The sequence below is a fragment of the Perca fluviatilis genome, chromosome 19, assembly GCF_010015445.1.
Source record: "Perca fluviatilis chromosome 19, GENO_Pfluv_1.0, whole genome shotgun sequence".
NCBI lineage: Eukaryota > Metazoa > Chordata > Actinopteri > Perciformes > Percidae > Perca > Perca fluviatilis.
The window spans coordinates 3,346,646-3,368,175 of record NC_053130.1 but is presented as its reverse complement, the minus strand read 5'-3'; the positions used below and the strand labels follow the sequence as shown (position 1 = coordinate 3,368,175).

Genomic DNA, 21,530 nt, shown 5'->3' with positions numbered 1-21,530 from the left:
GTAAACTGAGACAAACGGAGGTTTATGCAGCCGAGAGAGAGAGAGAGAGAGAGAGAGATAGAGATAGAGATAGAGATAGAGAGAGAGATAGAGATAGAGAGAGAGAGAGAAAGTGATTGGTTGCTTTTGCTGCTATTTTCGGGATTCTGATTGGCTAACGTGGGCTTGAGCTTCTCGTTTACACCGCCACCTACAGGTCTGGCGCGCTCTTGGCTGCATTGATGGCATATATACACGGGCACGAACACTTCTCTGAAAAATGACAGCTGTGCACGATGTTATTTCTGAAAATTGAGAGGTTGAAATGTCCGTTTATGAAAATAGCCGGCCACGTGGAAACGTAGCATGATGCAGTTTGTATCGGCCAGTAGAGAGTAGGGGGGCGGGATTCAGAAAATGTCGCAATTCGATTGGAAACCCGATTTTCGATTCAAAAACGATTCTCATTAAAAAAAAAGATTCACAGTATGTAAATGTAGTTACTTTTCCCTTGTGATTGCAGTAAACATACATTTTAAAAACAAAAAAATTTAAAAACATTTAAAAAAAAGAATTTTATTAAAAAATAAGAATTGATTTTTGGAATTCTATGAATTGATTTGAATCGGTAGAGCTTGAATCGCGATTCGATTTTTTTTGCACACCCTTATTAGAGAGCTATTAAATATTAAATGCACCCTTACCGGACATGATTCAAACATATCAGATTTAAACTCTATTTAAACATAATGTAAGCTAGCTGGCACAAACGAAGGGAGAGACGTACGTGGTAGGGCAAGAGCTACAGAAAAGAAGCTTGTATGGCTATCCACGGAAGATTACGGTAACAATTAATTTCATTAAAACAACAAAATTCCATAACCTTTCCCAAACTTTCAAGGATGTTGCTAATTCTGTGACTTTTCCAGGCCTGGGAAATTCGATTTTGAAGTTTTCAAATTTGCCTGAGTAAGAACGTCTTCCAGAACAGCCTCTCGAAGGATCTTGTAGGGAGGTTTATTTTTTTTGCCAACTGCAGTTTCCAAGAACAAGAGTGAACTTTCAATCTGGACTTTTAAGCCAAAACGGACGAAAACAGTTTAAAGAATCCATTTTTCTAAATTATAAACATATACAATTCCACGACAAGTGGGGCAAACTTCAACTGCAGATGTGTTTTGGTACGGAGATTTTCAAGGGAATTAACCCTAACCCTAAGATGGAAAAATACTGTCCATTGTTAACATTCCATTATATTACATTCACTAACATTTCTTTGTCACAAATCTAACACTGTGCAATTTAAATAAAAAATTATTTCCCAAAAAAAAACAAAAAAAAAAAACACACACACCACACACACACACAAACAAAAAAACACACAAAAAAAAAAAAAAAAAACACAAAAACAAAAAAAACACACAAAAACACAAAAACACAAAAACACAAAAAAACACAAAACACACACACACACACAAAAAAAAAAAAACACAGTAATAGTTCTGTTCAGCACAAAGAGAAGGGTTGGTTTAAGGAAAAGCTCTGCACAAACTCTGAATAAATCTCCGTCTGTGGATGACTCTGTGTGTGTGTGTGTGTGTGTGTGTGTGTGTGTGTGTGTGTGTGTGTGTGTGTGTGTGTGTGTGTGTGTGTGTGTGTGTGTGTGTGTGTGTGTGTGTGTGTGTGCGTGTCTGTGTGGCCTATCTCAGCTGCTTAATGAATGCCAATGTGTGTGTCCGTCTGCGTCTGCGAGCGTGTACTTGAATATATTTGAGGTCTAACGGTCGAAAAACCAACGCACAATAAACGGTCCATTCACAGGAGCGGGGCCAGCTGTGGGTCAACAACACAACGAGCCTTTTATACGCTGATTTCTGAGCGTCGCCATCACCAGCAGAGGGAGACAAAGTTCACGTTTTGACTCCGAAGATGGAAAAACTCAACTGGTGCTGCTTTGGCATCAGTCTCACTGGGGCCAAAGTCATGTATGTGTCAAATCATGCGACTGAGGCAGTCATTCAAGTGACGCAACTGCATCGTGAAAGCTGATCTGTATCATCCACAGAGTTTTTACAATGAACATCTGCAACATTTGAACAGTTTAGGACATCTCCATCTAAAGCTGCACTCAACAGAATGTTCCATTGCAAGCTGCAGCACAACGTTCTATTGAGTTTCGCCTCTTGTTACATCTATACTCTTTGATGCTCCGCTCAAAAAATACACATCACTTGGTAGCGTTGCATTTCACCCCCAACTCATTTCCTGGTTGACAACATGATATCAGGCAGAGGGTTAACTTCTCCTGCTCCAGATTTCCCACCGTGGTCAGAAAGAACAGGGGAGGCACTTTGGTTTCTCTCACTGGGACTCTAGAGTCGGTACTTGCTCTGAAGATAATCACTGTCACTCTTGACACACACACACACACACACACACACACGTAAGGACTACTAGCCAGTCAGAAGCAGAGTATGAGGACGTGCCCTGACATTACCTAGGTAAGGACTACTAGCCAGTCAGAAGCAGAGTATGAGGGCGTGCCCTGACAGTACCTAGGTAAGGACTACTAGCCAGTCAGAAGCAGAGTATGAGGTCGTGCCCTGACAGTACCTAGGTAAGGACTACTAGCCAGTCAGAAGCAGAGTATGAGGGCGTGCCCTGACAGTACCTAGGTAAGGACTACTAGCCAGTCAGAAGCAGAGTATGAGGGCGTGCCCTGACAGTAGCTAGGTAAGGACTACTAGCCAGTCAGAAGCAGAGTATGAGGGCATGCCCTGACAGTACCTAGGTAAGGACTACTAGCCAGTCAGAAGCAGAGTATGAGGGCGTGCCATGCTAGCAGCTAGGCGAGCATTATATCGTGTGTTCCAAAGTGACCACGTGTGTCTCTGAAGTAAAGGCTGGACTACAGTAGAGCTGTTTGGAGCAGTTGGTGAACAGTGTTTTCTGTTGGAGATGGTAAGTCCCTTTGGGGGGGACTTTGGGCTTTTTCACTTTGTAAACCTATAACGTGCACAAAAAAAGATTTATAACACAATAAAGGAAAGGGGGAAAGCCAAAAAGTACAATATGAGCACTTCAAGTATACTCAGTTCTTGCTTTCCTGCTGCTTTCAGTGTAAAATACAACAAATTGCTTGTTGAATTATTTTTTTTTATTTCCAACGTTCTTTTATTGCACAAACTCAACACTGAACTGAACACAAAAGGCAACAATAAAACAAGAATGCCAGTTACATTCTCAGGAAATCCCTGAGTGCAATATCGTAGTTTTTCAAAGAGTGTCTTTAAAGTGTATTAGATAGACGTTAGCAGAGGAGTCACATTAAGATGCAGAAGTGAGCAAACTGCAGAAATTCGTTTGAAAAGAAATACGTAGGCTCTACGCAGAGCGCTCCGCTTCACCGCGACGTGTGGTTACATTAGGGCTGTGCAATTAATCGAAATGTAATCGCGATTATGATTTTGGCTCCCAATGATCACAAAAACAGAATAATCGAGAAAAACTCTTATTTTCTCTTGTATTCTGAATGAAAAACTAAAGTTTAAATAGGACAAGCCTTGAGGCAAATTTCACAGCTGTATGTGTTTTTTTACTGTTGATTTATTTAACATTTTCCCCTGTTTTTTAAGTTCAATAATTCAACGAGTAATCACGTGAAATAATCGTGATTATATTTTTTTCCATAATCAAGCTGCCCTAGGTTACATTTCTGGAGATGTGCACATCAGTTCATGGCGTAGTGTCCATAACTACGTGTACCTACAGCGTCGATTCAACGCAGAACTATAAGTCAATTTAGGATGATCATTTTGGCAGAAATCCCTGTGTATCCCTCAGAGCTATTTCCTGCGTTGCTGCACAAACTGAATTCAAAGGAAACTGTCAAAGCCAGCCAACCCACTCCTTTTTCTCCTCTACAGTTTTGTATCTGACGTGTCAACCAACTATAGTCCAAACCACATATGGCCGGCTCCTTTCCTGATGAGTCATCGGACTCTGGCTGCCATCATGCGAGCAGAGCGAGCGCAGAGGCCAACACTTGTCAGAGGCGGTTTGCTGTTAGCTCTTAGTCTCCTCTGCCCTCACACTGCACGCAGTAAGGTCAGACATCCACCCCGGGGCTGGAATAGGGAAAGTAGGGGACGTCCTGTCGACTTCAGCAAGGCTACTTCAGCAAGATGGGATTGTGCTAAGAAGAGCTCCATCCGAAGGATTGTCTGGAAGCAGCTGTGACACACACTGATGCCTGATATGAAAATCAATCCTCACCTAATTAAATTCAACCAGAAACCAGGGACCAGGAACCAGAGACCACACACACACACACACACACACCACACACACACACACACTCACATACACACACAGTAAATCCATTTTACAGTCTCTTCAATGCACCATGTTGTGTGTAAACAGATGCAGGCTAACAGCATTAGCCTCTGAAAGGCTCTGGAGCATCAAGCCAACCAATCCAACCCCTCACAGGGTTGATAACTTGCTGCGTTTCTAGGCTTTAAAAAGGAACACACCGACTTATCGGGACTTTGTCTTATTCCCCGTATCCCCCAGAGTTAGACAAGTCCATACCCTTCTCATCTAACACTGTCTGACGCACCCACCGCTAGCCTAGCTTAGCCCAGATCCTGGAGGTAACCTGCTCCATCTAGCCTAGCTTAGCCCAGATCCTGGAGGTAACCTGCTCCATCTAGCCTAGCTTAGCCCAGATCCTGGAGGTAACCTGCTCCATCTAGCCTAGCTTAGCCCAGATCCTGGAGGTAACCTGCTCCATCTAGCCTACTGCTCCCAATAAGTGACAAAATAACGCCAACATGTTCCTATTTCCATGTTGTGATTTGTATAGTCACAGCTTGTACAAATAACAAGGTCACATGACACACAGCCGTCTTCTAACCGTATACATACTGGGAACTATATTCTCAGAAGGCGAAGCACTGCTACTTCTGCTACTCCTAAAATCACTCCGCCCAAGTAGCAGAAGTAGCAGTGCTTCACTATCAAAATAGTTCCCAATATGTGTACGATTAAAAACGACTGTGTGTCATGTGTACGGGTAACACTACAGGAGATGAGAAGGTTATGTATGGACTTATCTAACTCTGGGGGATACGGTGAATAAGACAAAGTCCCGATAAGTCGCCGTGTTCCTTTAACTTCAGAAATGCAATGCAGCATCTGGATTTTATCTTCAACCGTGTAGAAAAACATCACTTAAACGTGAATACCACGCATGCTCAACATGCTCATTTTTCTGTTTCTGATAATTCAACCAGAAGAGTTTCAAATTAGAGCTGGGCGATATGAAAAAAAAAATAATATCACTATATTGTTGACCAAATACCTCGATATCGATATTGCGGCGAAATTGTAGGGTTGGCAGTTGGTGCTTACAAAAACATATTTACGCAATGAGATTTTTGATAAATAATCATCATTAATGTGTATATAATAACTAAGTGGGTAAAGGCAAATAATAGAAAAGCACAGTCTGGTAAGTTAAAAAAATTACATCACTTTACTGTAATCCAGCCATTAAAACAAGGGACAGATAACACTTATTACACACAATATTACGATATCCAAAATCTAAGACGATATCCAGTCTCATATCACGATATCGATACAATATCGATATATATTGCCCAGCCCTATTTCAAATCCACCCAAAATTTGAAAGAGCAACACTGAAGCATAAAAAAAACCTCCTCCTTCTTTCACACTTCCACCGACTGGCCTTCACAGCCTGAACATGTTTCCACCCAGGACGAGATGATGCGTGTGTTTAAAGAGCCAACCTGCTGTGTGGATAATGTGGAATCGGGGTCTGCAGTTGGATCGTCCTCTCTGGCTGCTGTCTTGCCAAACAGACGCCACCCTGTTGCATTGTGGGACGACGCCTTGGGCTCTTTGGGTTTCCTAGAAAACAGGCTCCTGAAAAAAAAAGAGACAGAAAAAATAGGTTTTATTATTATTCCTGCCGTCCTGAACTTTAACAAAACGACATTCTTACACTGAGAGAGAGAACTGGCTCTTTATTGATGTTTTTCACTGCGTTTCTAAAGCTTTTTCCGAATTTTTTTCAGGGGGAGGACAGTCTTCAAATGACATATACAGTGCGAAGCATAAGTGAATGCACCCATAAAAGTTGACAAAAGAAAAAAAAATCGTCTTTTGGAAATTGATCTTAATGCCTTAATTAAAAAAAATGAGGAAAAATCCACCCTTTAAGGACACCAATTTTCTTTGTGAATGAATAATGTATCGTAAATAAATAATGTCCTTCCTTAAAATACAGGGGGCATAAGTATACACACCCCTATCTAAAATGGTTTTATTTCAGTTAGCCTAATAGCTGGTATGATTTGCATTGAGAGATGATTTTATGGAAAGTACCCCATGCCAATCTCTAGGTATGGTGAAGGGTATGTGATGATGTGGGGGTATGGTGAAGGGTATGTGATGATGTGGGGGTATGGTGAAGGGTATGTGATGATGTGGGGGGTATGGTGAAGGGTATGTGATGATGTGGGGGTATGGTGAAGGGTATGTGATGATGTGGGGGGGGCTATTTTAATTCCAAAGGCCAAGGGAACTTTATCAGGATGCATAGTATCCTGGATCCATGAAATAACTGGCCTTTAAAAATAAAACTCTGCCTGCCTCTATGGGAATTTAACATAGGGGCCTCTGTAATATAAGGAAAAACATTTATGTATTTACGATACATTATTCATTCACAAAGAAAATTGATGTCCTTAAAGGGTGGATTTTTCCAATTTTTTTTAATTAAGGCATTAAGATCAATTTCCAAAAGATGATTCTGTTAGTCAACTTCAGCAATGGATCTATTCACTTATGCTGAGCACTGTATATGCGGTTTCCCTCTTGCGATTAACTTCTGTAAATGTTCCTTATTGCTCAGTCAGCCTTTCTTACAAACTCCCATTCTGTGAATATATTGGCATTACCAGAGCATTTCATTACCATCCAAGTGGCCTCTGAAATGTAACGTCCTTGATTGTCAGACGCAAAAGCTGCGGAAAAAAAACTCACTTCCTCAAAAACAAACAGAGAGTGAAGACGTAATGTAGTGAATTAATCCCCCATCGTCATTCTAACCACAGTCGTGCAGCTGCAGCAGTTTTTTTAAGATGCTGGAGGGAAAGAAAAGCTGCCAGATCAACAGTTTGCTGGTCAGCTGGCGGGAAGAGAAAAGAGGGAAGGAGAGAGAGAAACGGGAGGAATTATAAGAGGGAAGTGAACACACACACACACACACACACACACACAGAAACGAACACACACACACGGACACAGAAACGAACACACAGACACACACACAGAAACGAACACACAGACACACAGACAACCACACACACACGGACACACACAGACACGAACACACAGACACACACACACACACACACATACACACACACACACACACGGACACACACAGCCAGCCAAGTAAATATTATTCCTCCTCTCGCTGCAGGCTACACTTTCTTCACTCTCAAGTGTTTGTGTTACTATCCAGTCAAGTGCTTTCTTTAAAAACCCAAACTTGGACCAGTTCATATCACAGTAAGAGTTTAGGGAATTGAATGTATATGAATGTGCCATATCATTTAATTTTAGGGTTTATTTGTGGGCAGGTTTCTAGGGCCGCAACTAACGATTACTTTTATTGTCGAATGTCGATTAATCTGTCGATTATTTTCTCGATTTGTCCATTAGTTGTTCCCTCAAATGTCTCGTTTCGTCCCCCAACTCAAACATATTCGGTTTACTGTCACAGAGGAGAGAAGAAACTAGAACAATATTCATATTTAACACGCTGGAATCAAAGAATTATGACTTCTTTAATACAAAAAAAAAAAAATGATTAAAACGGATTACTTTTTACAGTTGACAACTAATCAATTAATCAAATAAAAACAACTTAATAATTGTCGCCTTTTTTCTTACAAGCTTGCACTTTTTTTAATGCCACAATTTTTTTGTTTTGCACACATATGTGGACACCAAGATCTAAATTGTTTAAAAGACGGATGAGAGCCTTTTGAGAAAAACTGCTTTGGAAAGTACCTGAAGATGTGAGATGAATGCAGCGATATAATAAGCACAATATTTCCGTGGGAGATGTAGTGGAACTGTACAGCACAGCGCTGTTACAGTTGTTGTGCAACAAGTGAAACGACACATCAGAAATAGAAAAGAGGAAGTTATTTTTTCTTTTTCTTTCTGCCTATCCAGTCGGGTATGACCAACTGGAGGGAGCTGCCCTTTATATAAACGCAGTCCTACTCTACGTTAAGGGGGACCTATGCAGGTTAGTTAGATTAATTTACAGCTTCGGAGTCATTCTATGGAAGCAATATTGTGGAAAAGGGGGGCGTTGAGGTGCCTTCGGGGGGCGTTTGTTTTAAGGCGAGTTTACACCAAAGGTTCACAACAATTAGGGCTGTGCAATTAATCAAAATTTAATTTGTGATTATGATTTCGTCTCCCAATGATCACAAAAACAGAATAATCGAGAAAAACAATTATTTAGCTCATTACGTTTTGCAGTAAACTCTTATTTTCTCTTGTGTTCTGAATGAAAAAAAATATAGTGTAAATAGGAAAAGTATTAAGGCAAATTTCACAGTTGTGTTTATTTACTGTTGATTTATTTAACTTTTTCCACTGTTTTTTTAAGTTCAATAATTGCAACATCTTTCCAGAACTCAACGAGTAATCGTGTTAAATTATCGTGATTTCAATACTGACCAAAATAATCGTGATTATATTTTTTTCCATAATCGAGCAGCCCTAACAACAATACGAGTTTACACTACTTAAAGCCGGTGGTGTGCAACATTAAAACCTGCCGGTTTACGCCACTCTTCTTCTTTATATTAGGCTTTGTGTGGTGCAGCTCCGTGCTGCCTTCATGGGAACGGGACGTCAGAGCGTCATCTTATATAAAGTCCGTACTGCAGCGTTATGAAATCGGTCTTGTCGTGAACTTTCTAGTCTATGTTAAACGTTAACATCATTGATCTTTTGATAACAACAGTAGGACTAATAACAATAATAATGATCATAACAATAATAGGACCTAATCATTAATATTCAGGGAAATTAGGCTACATCTTATTTGATGGGGGTGGGGAGGGGCAGTAAGGGACCTGGATAATGGATACGGGGGGGGGCGCTGGTCCCAAAAAGGTTGAGAACAGCTGGACTAAGGGATTTGTCAACAAATCGTTGGCGCTCTAGTGGGAAGCCTAAAAAAGGGAGAGGAATCTGAAAACCACAGAGTATTGAACAGTGAACCTGCTACAGTATCAGCCAGACCAATGTGGAGAAATGCTGAAAACACAGTAAATAGATGTCTCAGCCTTTTGGAAAAGAAGAAGAAAAAAAAGAGAGCCGCTCGCAGTGTTAGTAGATCCGACGCAACAGGTCATAGTCCCAGCAGGGGAAAGCCAACGTTTCCCTTTGTGTCTGGAACATCAAGCGGCTCCTGGGATCAGAAGCAGCCTTGTTTCCTGGCGCTGTCACAAACCTGGAGCTGCTCATTTAAAATGGAAGAGGCCACCGGCGCTCTGGTTTTGTTCAGCAAAGCAATAAGAAACGAGGCCGTAAGATGTAACGTGTTAGACACGGTGTGAGCGTGTGTGGGATAGCATCTAACCTAACTCCCCAAGTGGAGTGCACCGGCTGTGTGTGTGTGTGTAAATAATTAACCACGGAGGTGATTACAGCTAATGTAATTCCCAAGCACGAAGCGTGTGTGTGTATGTGTGTGTGTGTGTGTGTGTGTGTGTGTGTGTGTGTGTGTGTGTGTGTGTGTGTGTGTGTGTGTGTGTGTGTGTGTGTGTGTGTGTGTGTGTGTGTAAAATTAATGGAAATGGAACAAAACGTAATTAGGGAGGACAAACCAGAAACAGGTTGCTGTCAGAACATTTGGACAGAGACATTGCTGGTGGGTTTCATACATTTTTATTTTCTCAGACTGATGTCGTGAAGTGGCGTACGTATGACACGCCAATTCGTATGCCATTCTTGGCGAGCTATCAAGACGCATATGCGCTTTTTTAGCGTGTTTATCAACACCGTTATCCAGGTTCCTTACTGCCCCTCCCCACCCCCATCAAATAAGATGTAGCCTAATTTCCCTGAATATTAATTATTTAGGTCCTATTATTGTTATGATCATTATTATTGTTATTAGTCCTACTGTTGTTATCAAAAGATCAATGATGTTAACGTTTAACATAGACTAGAAAGTTCACGACAAGACCGATTTCATAACGCTGCAGTAAGGACTTTATATAAGATGACGCTCTGACGTCCCGTTCCCATGAAGGCAGCACGGAGCTGCACCACACAAAGCCTAAAATAAAGAAAGGCTAAAGAGAAGAAGAGTGGCGTAAACCGGCAGGTTTTAATGTTGCACACCACCGGCTTTAAGTAGTGTAAACTCGTATTGTTGTTAGGGCTGCTCGATTATGGAAAAAAATATAATCACGATTATTTTGGTCAGTATTGAAATCACGATAATTTAACACGATTACTCGTTGAGTTCTGGAAAGATGTTGCAATTACTGAACTTAAAAAAACGTTAAAAGTTTAATAAATCAACAGTAAATAAAAACAACTGTGAAATTTGCCTTAATACTTTTCCTATTTAACTTACATGGCCTTGCGATTGCTGACGCCGTAGCGAGTAGTATGAAAGGGCGAAAGTCTGCGTAGGGAGGTTGGGCGGGGGGGTGGAGGATGGGTCAAACACAGGACTTTCACCCAGGGGGCCGGGGAACCGGTTCTTCTTCTCCTAAACCCAACCGTCCTCTGTATACAGCGCTCAAAATGCGTACAGATAACACGCCACTACGCGATAATACGCCACTTGCAGAAAGTGGCGGATAGCTCAAAATGCGTACAGATAACAGATAATAGAAAGTGGGCGTGTATGTTTACGCAAAGTCATGATGTCACGTTGATTTTCTGGCCCTTCAGATCCCGACATCGATCTTTTAACATATGACTTTTCACCGTGGATGTATATAACCCAACCCAGTCAGTTCTAAATGTAAACAGTAACCTTGTGAATTATAAAATAATAATATTTCAGGGTTGCTTCTTCATTTGTACAATTTTAAAGCTTAAGTTCTACATCTTTTATATCCGAAGCTAAACTGGTATTGTTAGTGAAATGTCCCTCACCTGACTGACGTCGAATCGGAAATATAATCCAATTGCGAACCATGTGAAATGGAATCAAATCGATTCGGGAATTCTTTGCCGATACTGAGCCCTACACACGCACACACGCACGCACACACACACACACAGACACACAGACACACACACACACAGACACACAGACACACACACACACAGACACACACACACACAAAATGCAATTCTCTTCTTTGTCTTGTCCATAGTTTTAGTGTCTAAGTTGTATACACATGTATTATCTTCTACCACATGATGTAGTCTTTGTAGACTTTTTCATGTCCCTCACCTGTCTTGTGCTGCTAAATATGTAAATAAATAGCACTACAGGTAAGAGGAAATCTGTGTATTTTTGATTTAGGGGTGAACTGTCCCTTTGAGACCTTGACTCCTAAACTCTGAGAAATGTTAATGCAACAAGAGACAAACGCTGGGAGTGAAAAAGGTGAACGTTTTGTTTTGGGAAACCGCTTCAGGCTACGATAGCTGGGAGTTGAAATGAAGCAGCAGATTGTATTTGGCTGTCTCTGCCACTGACCCTCAGCGCTGTGCAGCAAACAGCCAGCGTGGACTTTTTCCAGCAGGGCTGGGGGGGTTTTCTCCCCGCCTGTCTGGATTTCCTCTGAGACGCCGTGACCTCCGAGCCAGCTGCTGAGGCTCCAAACGGAGATTTGACAAACAGAAATGTTGCTGCGCCCGCCAATCACACATGATTTCACTGCTGCGCTAATCAAATAGAAAGAATTCTCCGTATTCTCTTTTCACTTCCTCGTACGTCTTTCTCAGGAATGCTGTCAGGGTGCAGTTCCACTCACTTCTCTGTACATAACTTGTAATGTTGGCGAGCAAATATTTACATTGTTCTCCAGCGTTTGAACTCTAAGTGGCACGGGATGAAGAGGTCAACCCAAGTAAAAGGCATTATGAGAAACTGTACAATCTAATTAAAAACTGAAGCCTTTCTTGGAGCACGCAATATGACACAAGATATAAGAAACTACTAAAAGACAACTCTGTTGCAGACAAACTTTTCCATCTTTCAGCTGCGCAGTATCTAAAATAGTTTTGCAATTTAATGTCGGCCTCATTTACGCTGTTTTGACCGGTGTTGTGCTAGCGTGACAAAAAAGAATGACATGCAATTTACTTCAATATTCAGTCTGATTTAATGTTAGCCGTGTTTAGGAGGCGCCCGTTAGTTATTTCACTCATTAATAGCGCAATTTTCAATAGACACAAAAGCTGCGGCGGTTAAAGTAAACGAAGAGTTATGTCGATTCAAGAGTTGTTATTCCTGTAGGTCGGATTACAACATCCTGTTACAGCTGTGCCTTTAAACGAGCCTTCTGTACAGCTGGGATGTTAACAGCTACACTAGGTAGAAATATATAAGTAGTGCCGTTACAGTCAGACTGTATAATATTAGTGGACAAAGCATCCATTTCGGCGAAGTGCCTTAAAGCTGCATTCTGTCTGAATTCCTGCAGGGGGCGACACATGCGGTTGCAAAAGTAGTTCGGTTTCTGTGGAAGTCACTTGACTTATTACTTCAGTAACCATTTTTATAATGAGTTTATGGTCTCAATCGCTACTTTTAAGTCTTCTGCAATACAGAATGATGTTCATTTTTTGAATTATGGTCTCGATTTTAAAATCGCCGATAAAGCAGGGGGTGTTTTAGGGCGTGGCTATGATGTGATTGCCAGTGAAAGTGTGTAACGTTACTTAACGTAGAGTGTAAGCAGCTCCTCCCTCTCGTCTAAAATCGTCACACAACGATGGATAGCAGATCTCCACTAACCAATGGCTGACGTCACACATGCGCTGTCCGTTAATATTACACAGTCTATGGTTACGGTCATTCCCCGGCTGCAGTGACGGTGCAGATCATCCAAGAGCAAAGATGCAAAAGACCCAGAAATGCCGACCAATCAGAGCAGACTAGGCCATTTCGGGAGGGGGGCCTTAAAGAGACCGACAGAGCATTTTAAACAGAGCGTTAATACAGCTTATTCAGACAGACAGTACCATAAAAAACAATGGCTGTGTCTCAAACCGCACACTTCTGTCAGCATACCGCTAATGTGCACTGACCACTTCCTGCCGTAGGGCCCACTTTGGATGGTTAGTGTCGTCCCAAACGGACCACTAATGTTAAAACACTTACCGGAAAGGACGAGCGGTCGGAAAATCTCTTAAACTGACCTTTGCTGATCTGAAATGAAGACAGATTCAGCAACTGCACGGCCTATTTCTTGCTTAAAATGTTTTCAGAAACACGTTTTGGTTAACTATTTTCGTAAAATACCAGATCGTATTCTGAACGAGCCGCCATTATGCTCTGTTGTGAAATCCGGCAGAAGCCAGACCCACGTGACGCGTTCGTCCAATCAGCTGCCGGTCGACGTCCCTGGTCCCTCCCCTTCCGTCGTAGTCAAGATGGCGCCCGTTTAGTGCGCGCAGGGTCCATCGTTCCACACTGAACTTTTTGACAGTTTTTAGGGGTTCATCCGGGTACTTTCAGTGCACTGACTTTTTGCGTTATCTACACTAATGGCGTTTTTCCATTACATGGTACCTGCTCGACTCGCCTCGATGCGCTGTGGTTCCTTTTTCCATTGCAGATTTTAATACTGCCTCAGCGTGGCTGGTCGTCATAGCGACCGCCATGGGCGTTGCTTAGTAGCGTTGCTTTTCCCCGACTCATTTCCTGGTTCTCCGTCTCCGTAAACAACATGATATCAAAGAGATAGTTAACATTTCCTGCTCCAGATTTCCCACCGTGGCAAAAAACAGACTGACACTTAGTTTCTCTCACATACATATGACTTTAGATAATCACGCACTTTCCCTCGCTCGCTTCACCAGCCACCAAAACAAAACACACACACACATCACACACCAGTGCACACATCACACACCAGTGCACAAGTATAAACATCAGGCCACTTGTATGCTACGGAGAAAGCTCTGCGGGCGCCTCCGGGCAGCAAAAAACACCCGCTGGCTAAACTATTTAAAAATGCTGTCTCGCGTAGCAATGCAGCGATCAGTGACGATTCTTTCTGACCAATCAGCAGCCTGCAGGTTTTCACGCCTACCTCTTTCGCTCACCCAGCTCGCTTGGAACCTCGACTGAGGTGGTACTAAAAAAAAGTACCTGTTAGCAGGTACCAGGTACTTTTTTTCATAATGGAAAACCAAAAAAGGCGAGTAGAGTCGAGGCGAGTCGAGCAGGTACAATGTAATGGAAAAGCGCCATACTTAAAACTAAGTGTTTGAAGTATGCAAGTAGGCGCTTTGAGACACAGCCAATGTGTTTCTTGAACATTAACGCATGAAAACATTTTCTAGTAGAAGCCTAAAATACAAGTATGAACCTGGTAATGAGCATGATATGGGAGCTTAGAAATTCACTTTTTATAATGTCATTTTTTGAGCCAAAATCTAGCATGTAAGTGCTTTTTTTTTCTGGGCTTCTTGTGGTCATGTTTGCTAAGACGGCATTCTAGTGTTTGGCCCGGATGTACACACAGTAGCAGAGACGTGGCTGTAAAAGCAGCCGGAACTCTCCCTCCCTCCTAAGGTTTAAAACAAAAAGCCAGCTATCAGCCGATCTGCCTGCCGCTTCCATCTCGACAAACCTGCTCGACTCTATTCGGATTTCTTTGAAAAGGCTCCGTGTGCTTCGTGGTGCGTCGGTCTGAATCTGCTACACCTACACCTAAACCAATCAGAGATTGGTTTGCTGTTATGATGGAGGATTTGCACCGTAATATTTTTATATGTAATCTTCTGCATGTGTGTGTGCTGCTGTGCGTCCCTGTGTGTGTAACAAGCATAGTGTGCACGCGCTGTGTACGAGCCTAGGAGCATTTTACTAATGCTCTGTTAAAATAACAACGAAATGCTGCGTTATTGACTTTAGACCAGGTTTTTGTTGGTCAATGGCGCGATCGATTACTTCCCGCTGCCTCAAGATAGCAATACACCCAGAATGCACCTGATTACACCTCCCTGTAAGACCAGCACGCCCAGAATGCACCTGAACACACCTCCCTGTAAGACCAGCACGCCCAGAATGCACCTGAACACACCTCCCTGTAAGACCAGCACGCCCAGAATGCACCTGAACACACCTCCCTGTAAGACCAGCACGCCCAGAATGCACCTGAACACACCTCCCTGTAAGACCATGGGCCACAGGTGGGCGCAGGTGCATTTGCTATTTAAACTACGTGGGCGCTGGACAACTGGGTCGGTCTTAAACTAGCAAAGACACTTGCGCCGGGCTTCGCGCTGCGCTGGGTGTAAGATAGGAGTCACAATCACGTACTGATAAGGAGGTAAAGGTGTTGTAGAAGAACTTGTGGCAACTATAGCTGTGTTAGACAATCTGTCCTTAATGTATTTACTTTCTAGGTTGTTTTAGGATAACCTATTGTTTGGGGAAATATAATATAATAATAATAATGTGTAATACTTCAACATTTCCAGTTAATTCCCATAATTTCCCATTAGTTCCCATAATTTCCATTAATTCCCATGGAAGTTTCCAAATTGGAATGTTTCCAGAATTCCCCAGCTTAACTTTCGATGGAAAGTTTCCAGAAATATACCGAAAAACTTCCGCCCCTTTGCAACCCTAAGTGTAGATAGGGATGTAAATCCCACGTTTTATCACAATACGATATATTGATTCTTTGGACAACGATACGATATTTGCTGATATCTTAAAGTCTCTAAATTACGATTTAACAGTGTTATTACTAAGCTCTTTCAGACCTACCTAAATAAAAAACAAACTACTCTTTTTAATGAAAATAGTAAATATAAAGTGGGAATCTAAAAAAAGGGGGCATCTTACAGACGATATGTATTGATATTTCCACTTTGCATCGATAATATTGGATCGTGGATCACTGAATCGATATGTCGATATTCAGATCTATGTATCGTTACGCCCCTAAGTGCAGATGGAGCCTGAGATAACGCAAACGTGTTCACGCCTGACGGGGGCAGAGCCGCTACATCTCTGCTGCTGCAGCTCGGCAGCTGGGCAGAGGTTAAACGGAGTGACTACTCGGCCTTGGAAATAGAAAGCAGAGGGAGCAGTGAATGTGGGCTAAAGGCCTGAGGAAAGAGGCTGCGATGAGTCAATGCTCACTGAGCCCTGCTGTATCACTTAGTGCACACACACACACTCAACTGGGGCACGATTAGCATGCAAGTCGCATGCTATTACACAGCTATAGGCCGCAGAATGCAGCTCTGAGAGGCTATGAAAGAAGCTAATGTGTGTCAAATGGTCAAGTCGCTCGGGCGGCTAACATCCTCTTTAATCCCTCTATGAGAACAGATACGAATATTAAAAAGGTCCCATGACATGGTGCTCTTTGGATGCTTTTATATAGACCTTAGTGGTCCCCTAATACTGTATCTGAAGTCTCTTTTATATAGGCCTTAGTGGTCCCCTAATACTGTATCTGAAGTCTCTTTTATATAGACCTTAGTGGTCCCCTAATACTGTATCTGAAGTCTCTTTTATATAGGCCTTAGTGGTCCCCTAATACTGTATCTGAAGTCTCTTTTATATAGACCTTAGTGGTCCCCTAATACTGTATCTGAAGTCTCTTTTATATAGACCTTAGTGGTCCCCTAATACTGTATCTGAAGTCTCTTTTATATAGACCTTAGTGGTCCCCTAATATTGTATCCGAAGTCTTTTTCCGAAATTCAGCCTTGGTGCAGAATTACAGCCAACCAACTGCCACTTTGCTCGTTTGAAAGCCATGATGTCTCTCTCTCTCTCATGGGTGGCCCAAATTCTCTGGGCGGGCAAAGCAAAGAAAGAGGAGGTAACCTTTCTCCTTATGACCTCATAAGGAGAAGATTCCTGATTGGCCCATCTGAGCTTTCATTTTCTCAAAGGCAGAGCAGGATACCCAGGGCTCGGTTTACACCTATCACCATTTCGAGCCACTGGGGGACCATAGGCAGGCTGGGGGAACGCATATTAATGTTAAAAAAAAACTCTTAAAGTGACATTTTCATGCCATGGGACCTTTAAATATGGAATTAACCCACAGTATCTCTACCTTCTCTTGTCGGAGACTTAGAAACTAAGAAATATTGCTATGGAAGCAAAGTTTTGCAGGCTCATGTTGAGAAAAAAAAAAAAAGGACAGTGCATGAAGTCATCTGATTATTCCCAATTTAAAACAGATAAATAAACAGATATTAAAGTGAACTCAGTTCTGCTGCTTTCAGTATTCTGCTAAAATATAACAAATCATTGTTGAATCTAAAACAAATACAAGTAAATCATTTACAACGTTCTTTTATTGAACATATTTAAACATTATACTGAATATAAATGGCACCACTAAAAAAGAATGACATTTTAATGTGCAGTTTTCTACTGCTATTGTCTTTCAACTAAATAAAAAAAATCTGTTTGTGTCATTGCAATGTGTCGCAGCCTTTCGCAATGTGTATATTGCGCCAGTTGATGTTGCGATGACGATAAAAAAACAATATATTGTGCAGCCGTACTTCATGTTGGGGAAAAAAAAGGAACAGCGCATGAAGTAATCTGATTATTCCCAATTTTGGAAAAGAGAGACTTGCTTCCATTTCTGGTGTGAGGGATAAGAAAGGACAAAATAATCACAGTTAGATCTCTTAGCTGCTAAACAACTGTCAAACAACATATATATAAACAGCTGAAAGTATCCATGATCGCAAAAAGCTTCTGATGAGAACAAAATCAACAAATGTGCAGAGAAGAAAACCAATGAGAGTAAGTAGTGGTTGTTAATCAGTCCTTTTCATGCTCCAATAAATATTTGTGTTTTTGCTGGTAGTTTCTCTTTAAGGCTCTTTTCTCCGATTGCATTTGTGTATTCGTATACTGATGGAAACGGGCTCTGATTGGAGAGTAACGTCACATTTAAATGTTGGCACGCTGAACGTTGTCTTACTGGCAATAATCAAATGAAATGACTTAAGTAGCTGCTGACATCTTTCTAAACACAGTTTGGAAGCACAGAAGATTCCAAAACAATCGAACCAAAGGGTTTTAAAATGAGATCATTCCCACCGCTGCCTCCCGGTAGTGAATGTTACTCTTTAAAATGCAGGTATCTACACTGTCATGGAGGTCATTTATCAAACAACATACAAACACAGTCATGGTCTGGGTTATATCCACAAGTCTCTCTTTTTAAGAGTATAAAGAGCTGCGTTTAACTGGAACAGGAAATCCCCAGTGCTTGTAAACGTCTCTCTCCCTTTTTCCAAATCAGCTAAAACCTCCATCTCTTCTCCAACCTAACCGGAACAAAAATAAAGTTTAGTGAGGAAAGCAGGTGTGTACTACAGTCAGTCACCCATTAACCGAGGTGAAATTGGTAGCCTATGTGGAATAAGTTCAAATATTACCATCTATCTGCCCCCCCCAAACCCCCCATCATCGTGATCTCTTCTTCTATTTTGGACCGAGCGCAACACTGACCAAAACAAGGAACAGTTAAACCACAAATATCTCCAAATAAATTCAATTTGTCACGTTAGCAAAAGCTGTCCAGTTGCTGAACAAAAATGCCATGACGTCCGGACCAGATGGAGGTTTTTTTCTGGTGGCTAGTTGAGATGGGAGCTGGAAATACGAGGCCAAAAAAAAGGCTTAAATTCTTCCAGTTCGAGCTTGAGGTAACTTAACCCTACCCTGTCCTGTAGTTTGATTGTTTACATCCCTGTTTATGGGGAAATACATCAAGCAGCAGAATATGAGGGATGCTGCACGGTGGCAGTGACTGCAGGGACAAGGAGTCCCACAACAATAACATATTTGATATAAAAGGTGTATAGTTTTTCCAGTTGAATGCATGAGCAGTCTAAAGTGCATGAGGACAGGTCCTCAAATGGTCAAATAAATCAGGTACGGAGAGTATGTTTGGGTTAAAGTTGTGGTTGTTTGCTCTGCTGGCAGTCATAGCTTTGGGGCTTTTCTAATTTGTACCCACATCAGTGAACTGCGTGTTGACGTGTGTGTGTGTGTGTGTGTGTGTGTGTGTGTGTGTGTGTGTGTGTGTGTGTGTGTGTGTGTGTGAGAGAGGGAGAGAGCACACTTCAGTTTACCTGGTGAAGAAATCAGCGAGGCCGAACCTCTTTGGCATCAGCTTGGTGTCCGAGCTGTGGGTCTGTTCGCTCCGGTCCGGCAGATGGTCCGGGGCGCTCTGCCTGCGACCCGCTTCCAAAACGTTCCGAAAGTCCTCCTCGTCTCCAAAATAAAAGCCCCCATCCCCGTCGGGAGACAACGGGGTGGCATCACAGCTGAGGGACACCACAAGGTTGGGGTTAGTCCTTAAACTTGACGGCCTGACGGGTAAACTGAGCTCACTGAAATCCTCATCATCATCATCATCCCTGATGTTGGGTTCAGAGAGCGGGCTGTCGCCGTTCACGTTGGAGAGGGTTGCGTGCGTGCGGGGTGAGGGGAGTTTGGCACTTGATCCCGGGGTGGGGGAGTCCTCGGATGGGACCGGGGCGGAGAGAGGGAGCTCTGCCGCATGTGGCGCATCCTCCCCCGGGTACTGAGAGAACAATGTCCCGCTGAAGTCGCTTTGGCTCCTCAGATAAAATCCCGACCCGGCCCCGTTTTCCTGCTTAGCCTCCAGGTCGAAATGTATGTCTGAGTTGTTTTCTGGGGAATAGTCTGAGTCGGGCCAGTCACATGTTGCTCTGGCGGCGGTCACGATGTGTAAACCACCGTTGGCAACTCTCACTTCCTCGCAGTCCACGTCGCATAAACCGAGTCTCTGGCCCAGAAGCCCCGGACTGGAAAACACGGTCTGTTTACAGAAAGCGATATCCGCTCCAGGACCGCAGTACTCCGGCCTGTCAACATCCCCGTTGGGCATGTTTACATCTGGACAGTGGGGGGACGCTGTGGGGCATGCGCAGTTCCGCTGGTGCTTCCCTGTGAATGGCAGCCGATCAAGGGGGAGAGAAGTCCCGGTGCAGCCACCGCTGGTTGTCTCTTCTCCCGGAATAACTTCGTCGGAATCAGGGGTTTCCACTTCGCTTTCCCCTGCAGGGTGCTGCTGCATCTCTGCTGAAACCGGACCCCCGAGCACAGCTGGACAGGAAGCCACTGTAGTCCCTGCGAGGCCGAGTCCTCCTCCTCCCCCCAGTCCGACCACCGTCGGCTCCTCCTGACCGAATGACTCAGTAAATCCGTTCAGGTCGCCGCAAACCCCCGAAATCACACTGCTGCCAGTCAACTGCCCGGGGAGATACTCCTCCTCCGCCGCGACCAAATCCAGCATTATCTCCCTGTTTTGCGGGGGCGGCTGCACCGTGGCGTCTCTGTTTACATTCCTCCCGTTACCGGTCACGTATGTATGACCCTTCCCAGCTTCCTGACCCCCGCTGACACCGGATAGCAGCGCTGTGCTGCTGGGGTCTTTGAACGCGATGTAAGATGTATTACCTCCTCCTCCTTCCTCTTCGTTCTCGTTCAAGTCAACCGCAGACGACCCTCCGTTCTCTTTCGTCGTTTCCATGACGAGTCAGTCCGTCGAAAGAGCCTCGGCCCCGGGCACAGAATCCTGTAACGAGTCCTCCTGCCCGGCGGCTCGGCAGCAGCAGCAGCAGGTTTTGTTGTTCTCGGAGGAAGGGGCTACCATTTTAGCCCTCAACGTTACCTGACACTCACCGGGTGGAACATGTTACCTTCCGGTGTCTTAAAATACCAATATCTGCTCCTTCTTTCTTGCGTAGTTAACGTCGTCGCCGGGCAGCAGATTATTGAAATCCACTGAACGTTTTAGCTGGCTGCATCAGCGGCATTCCCGGGCCACGGACCAGCGCCATCTTGAAAAAATACCCCAACAATGACGTCATGGCCAACTCACTCCCGGAGTTTTGATTGGCTGACAGTTTACGGTGACGCCTGCTGGTCACTGCGTGTCACTGCACCAGGGATCCCTGACCCCTGTTGACCCCGTAAATAAAGAAATAAAGAAATCCCTTTCAAGTAAATTGCTGCATTGAAAATATGACTTCAGTGAAGTCAGTCAGTTTAATCATGAAAATGTAGTTTAAGTATTAAAAGCATAAAGGTAAAATAAGATCTGTATTGATCCCCAGCGGAGAAATTCAGTTGTTGCAGCAGGACAACAGAAACAAGAGAGAAGTATAGAAAGTAACAGAAATAAATAAGAGGTATATCATCTACATATGCATGTACATACCCACCTGTGATAACAAATATTTATATTTTTGTGTAC

At 43.1% G+C, this 21,530-nt stretch overlaps 1 protein-coding gene across 2 annotated transcripts in view; it reads right to left on the bottom strand.

The window, feature by feature from the left end:
* The window catches only part of LOC120548100 (TBC1 domain family member 12-like), a 35,054-nt gene extending 13,916 nt beyond the window's left edge, over window positions 1-21,138 (bottom strand). For both annotated transcript variants that reach the window (XM_039784107.1, XM_039784106.1), the window contains exons 1-2: window positions 19,378-21,138; window positions 5,799-5,934 (exon numbers count right to left, since the gene is read on the bottom strand). In XM_039784107.1, coding sequence (XP_039640041.1) covers window positions 5,799-5,934; window positions 19,378-20,804 — 1,563 coding nt within the window. In that variant the 5' untranslated portion in view covers window positions 20,805-21,138. The remainder of the gene's footprint in view (window positions 1-5,798; window positions 5,935-19,377) is intronic.
* Between the last annotated feature and the right edge of the window lie 392 nt (window positions 21,139-21,530).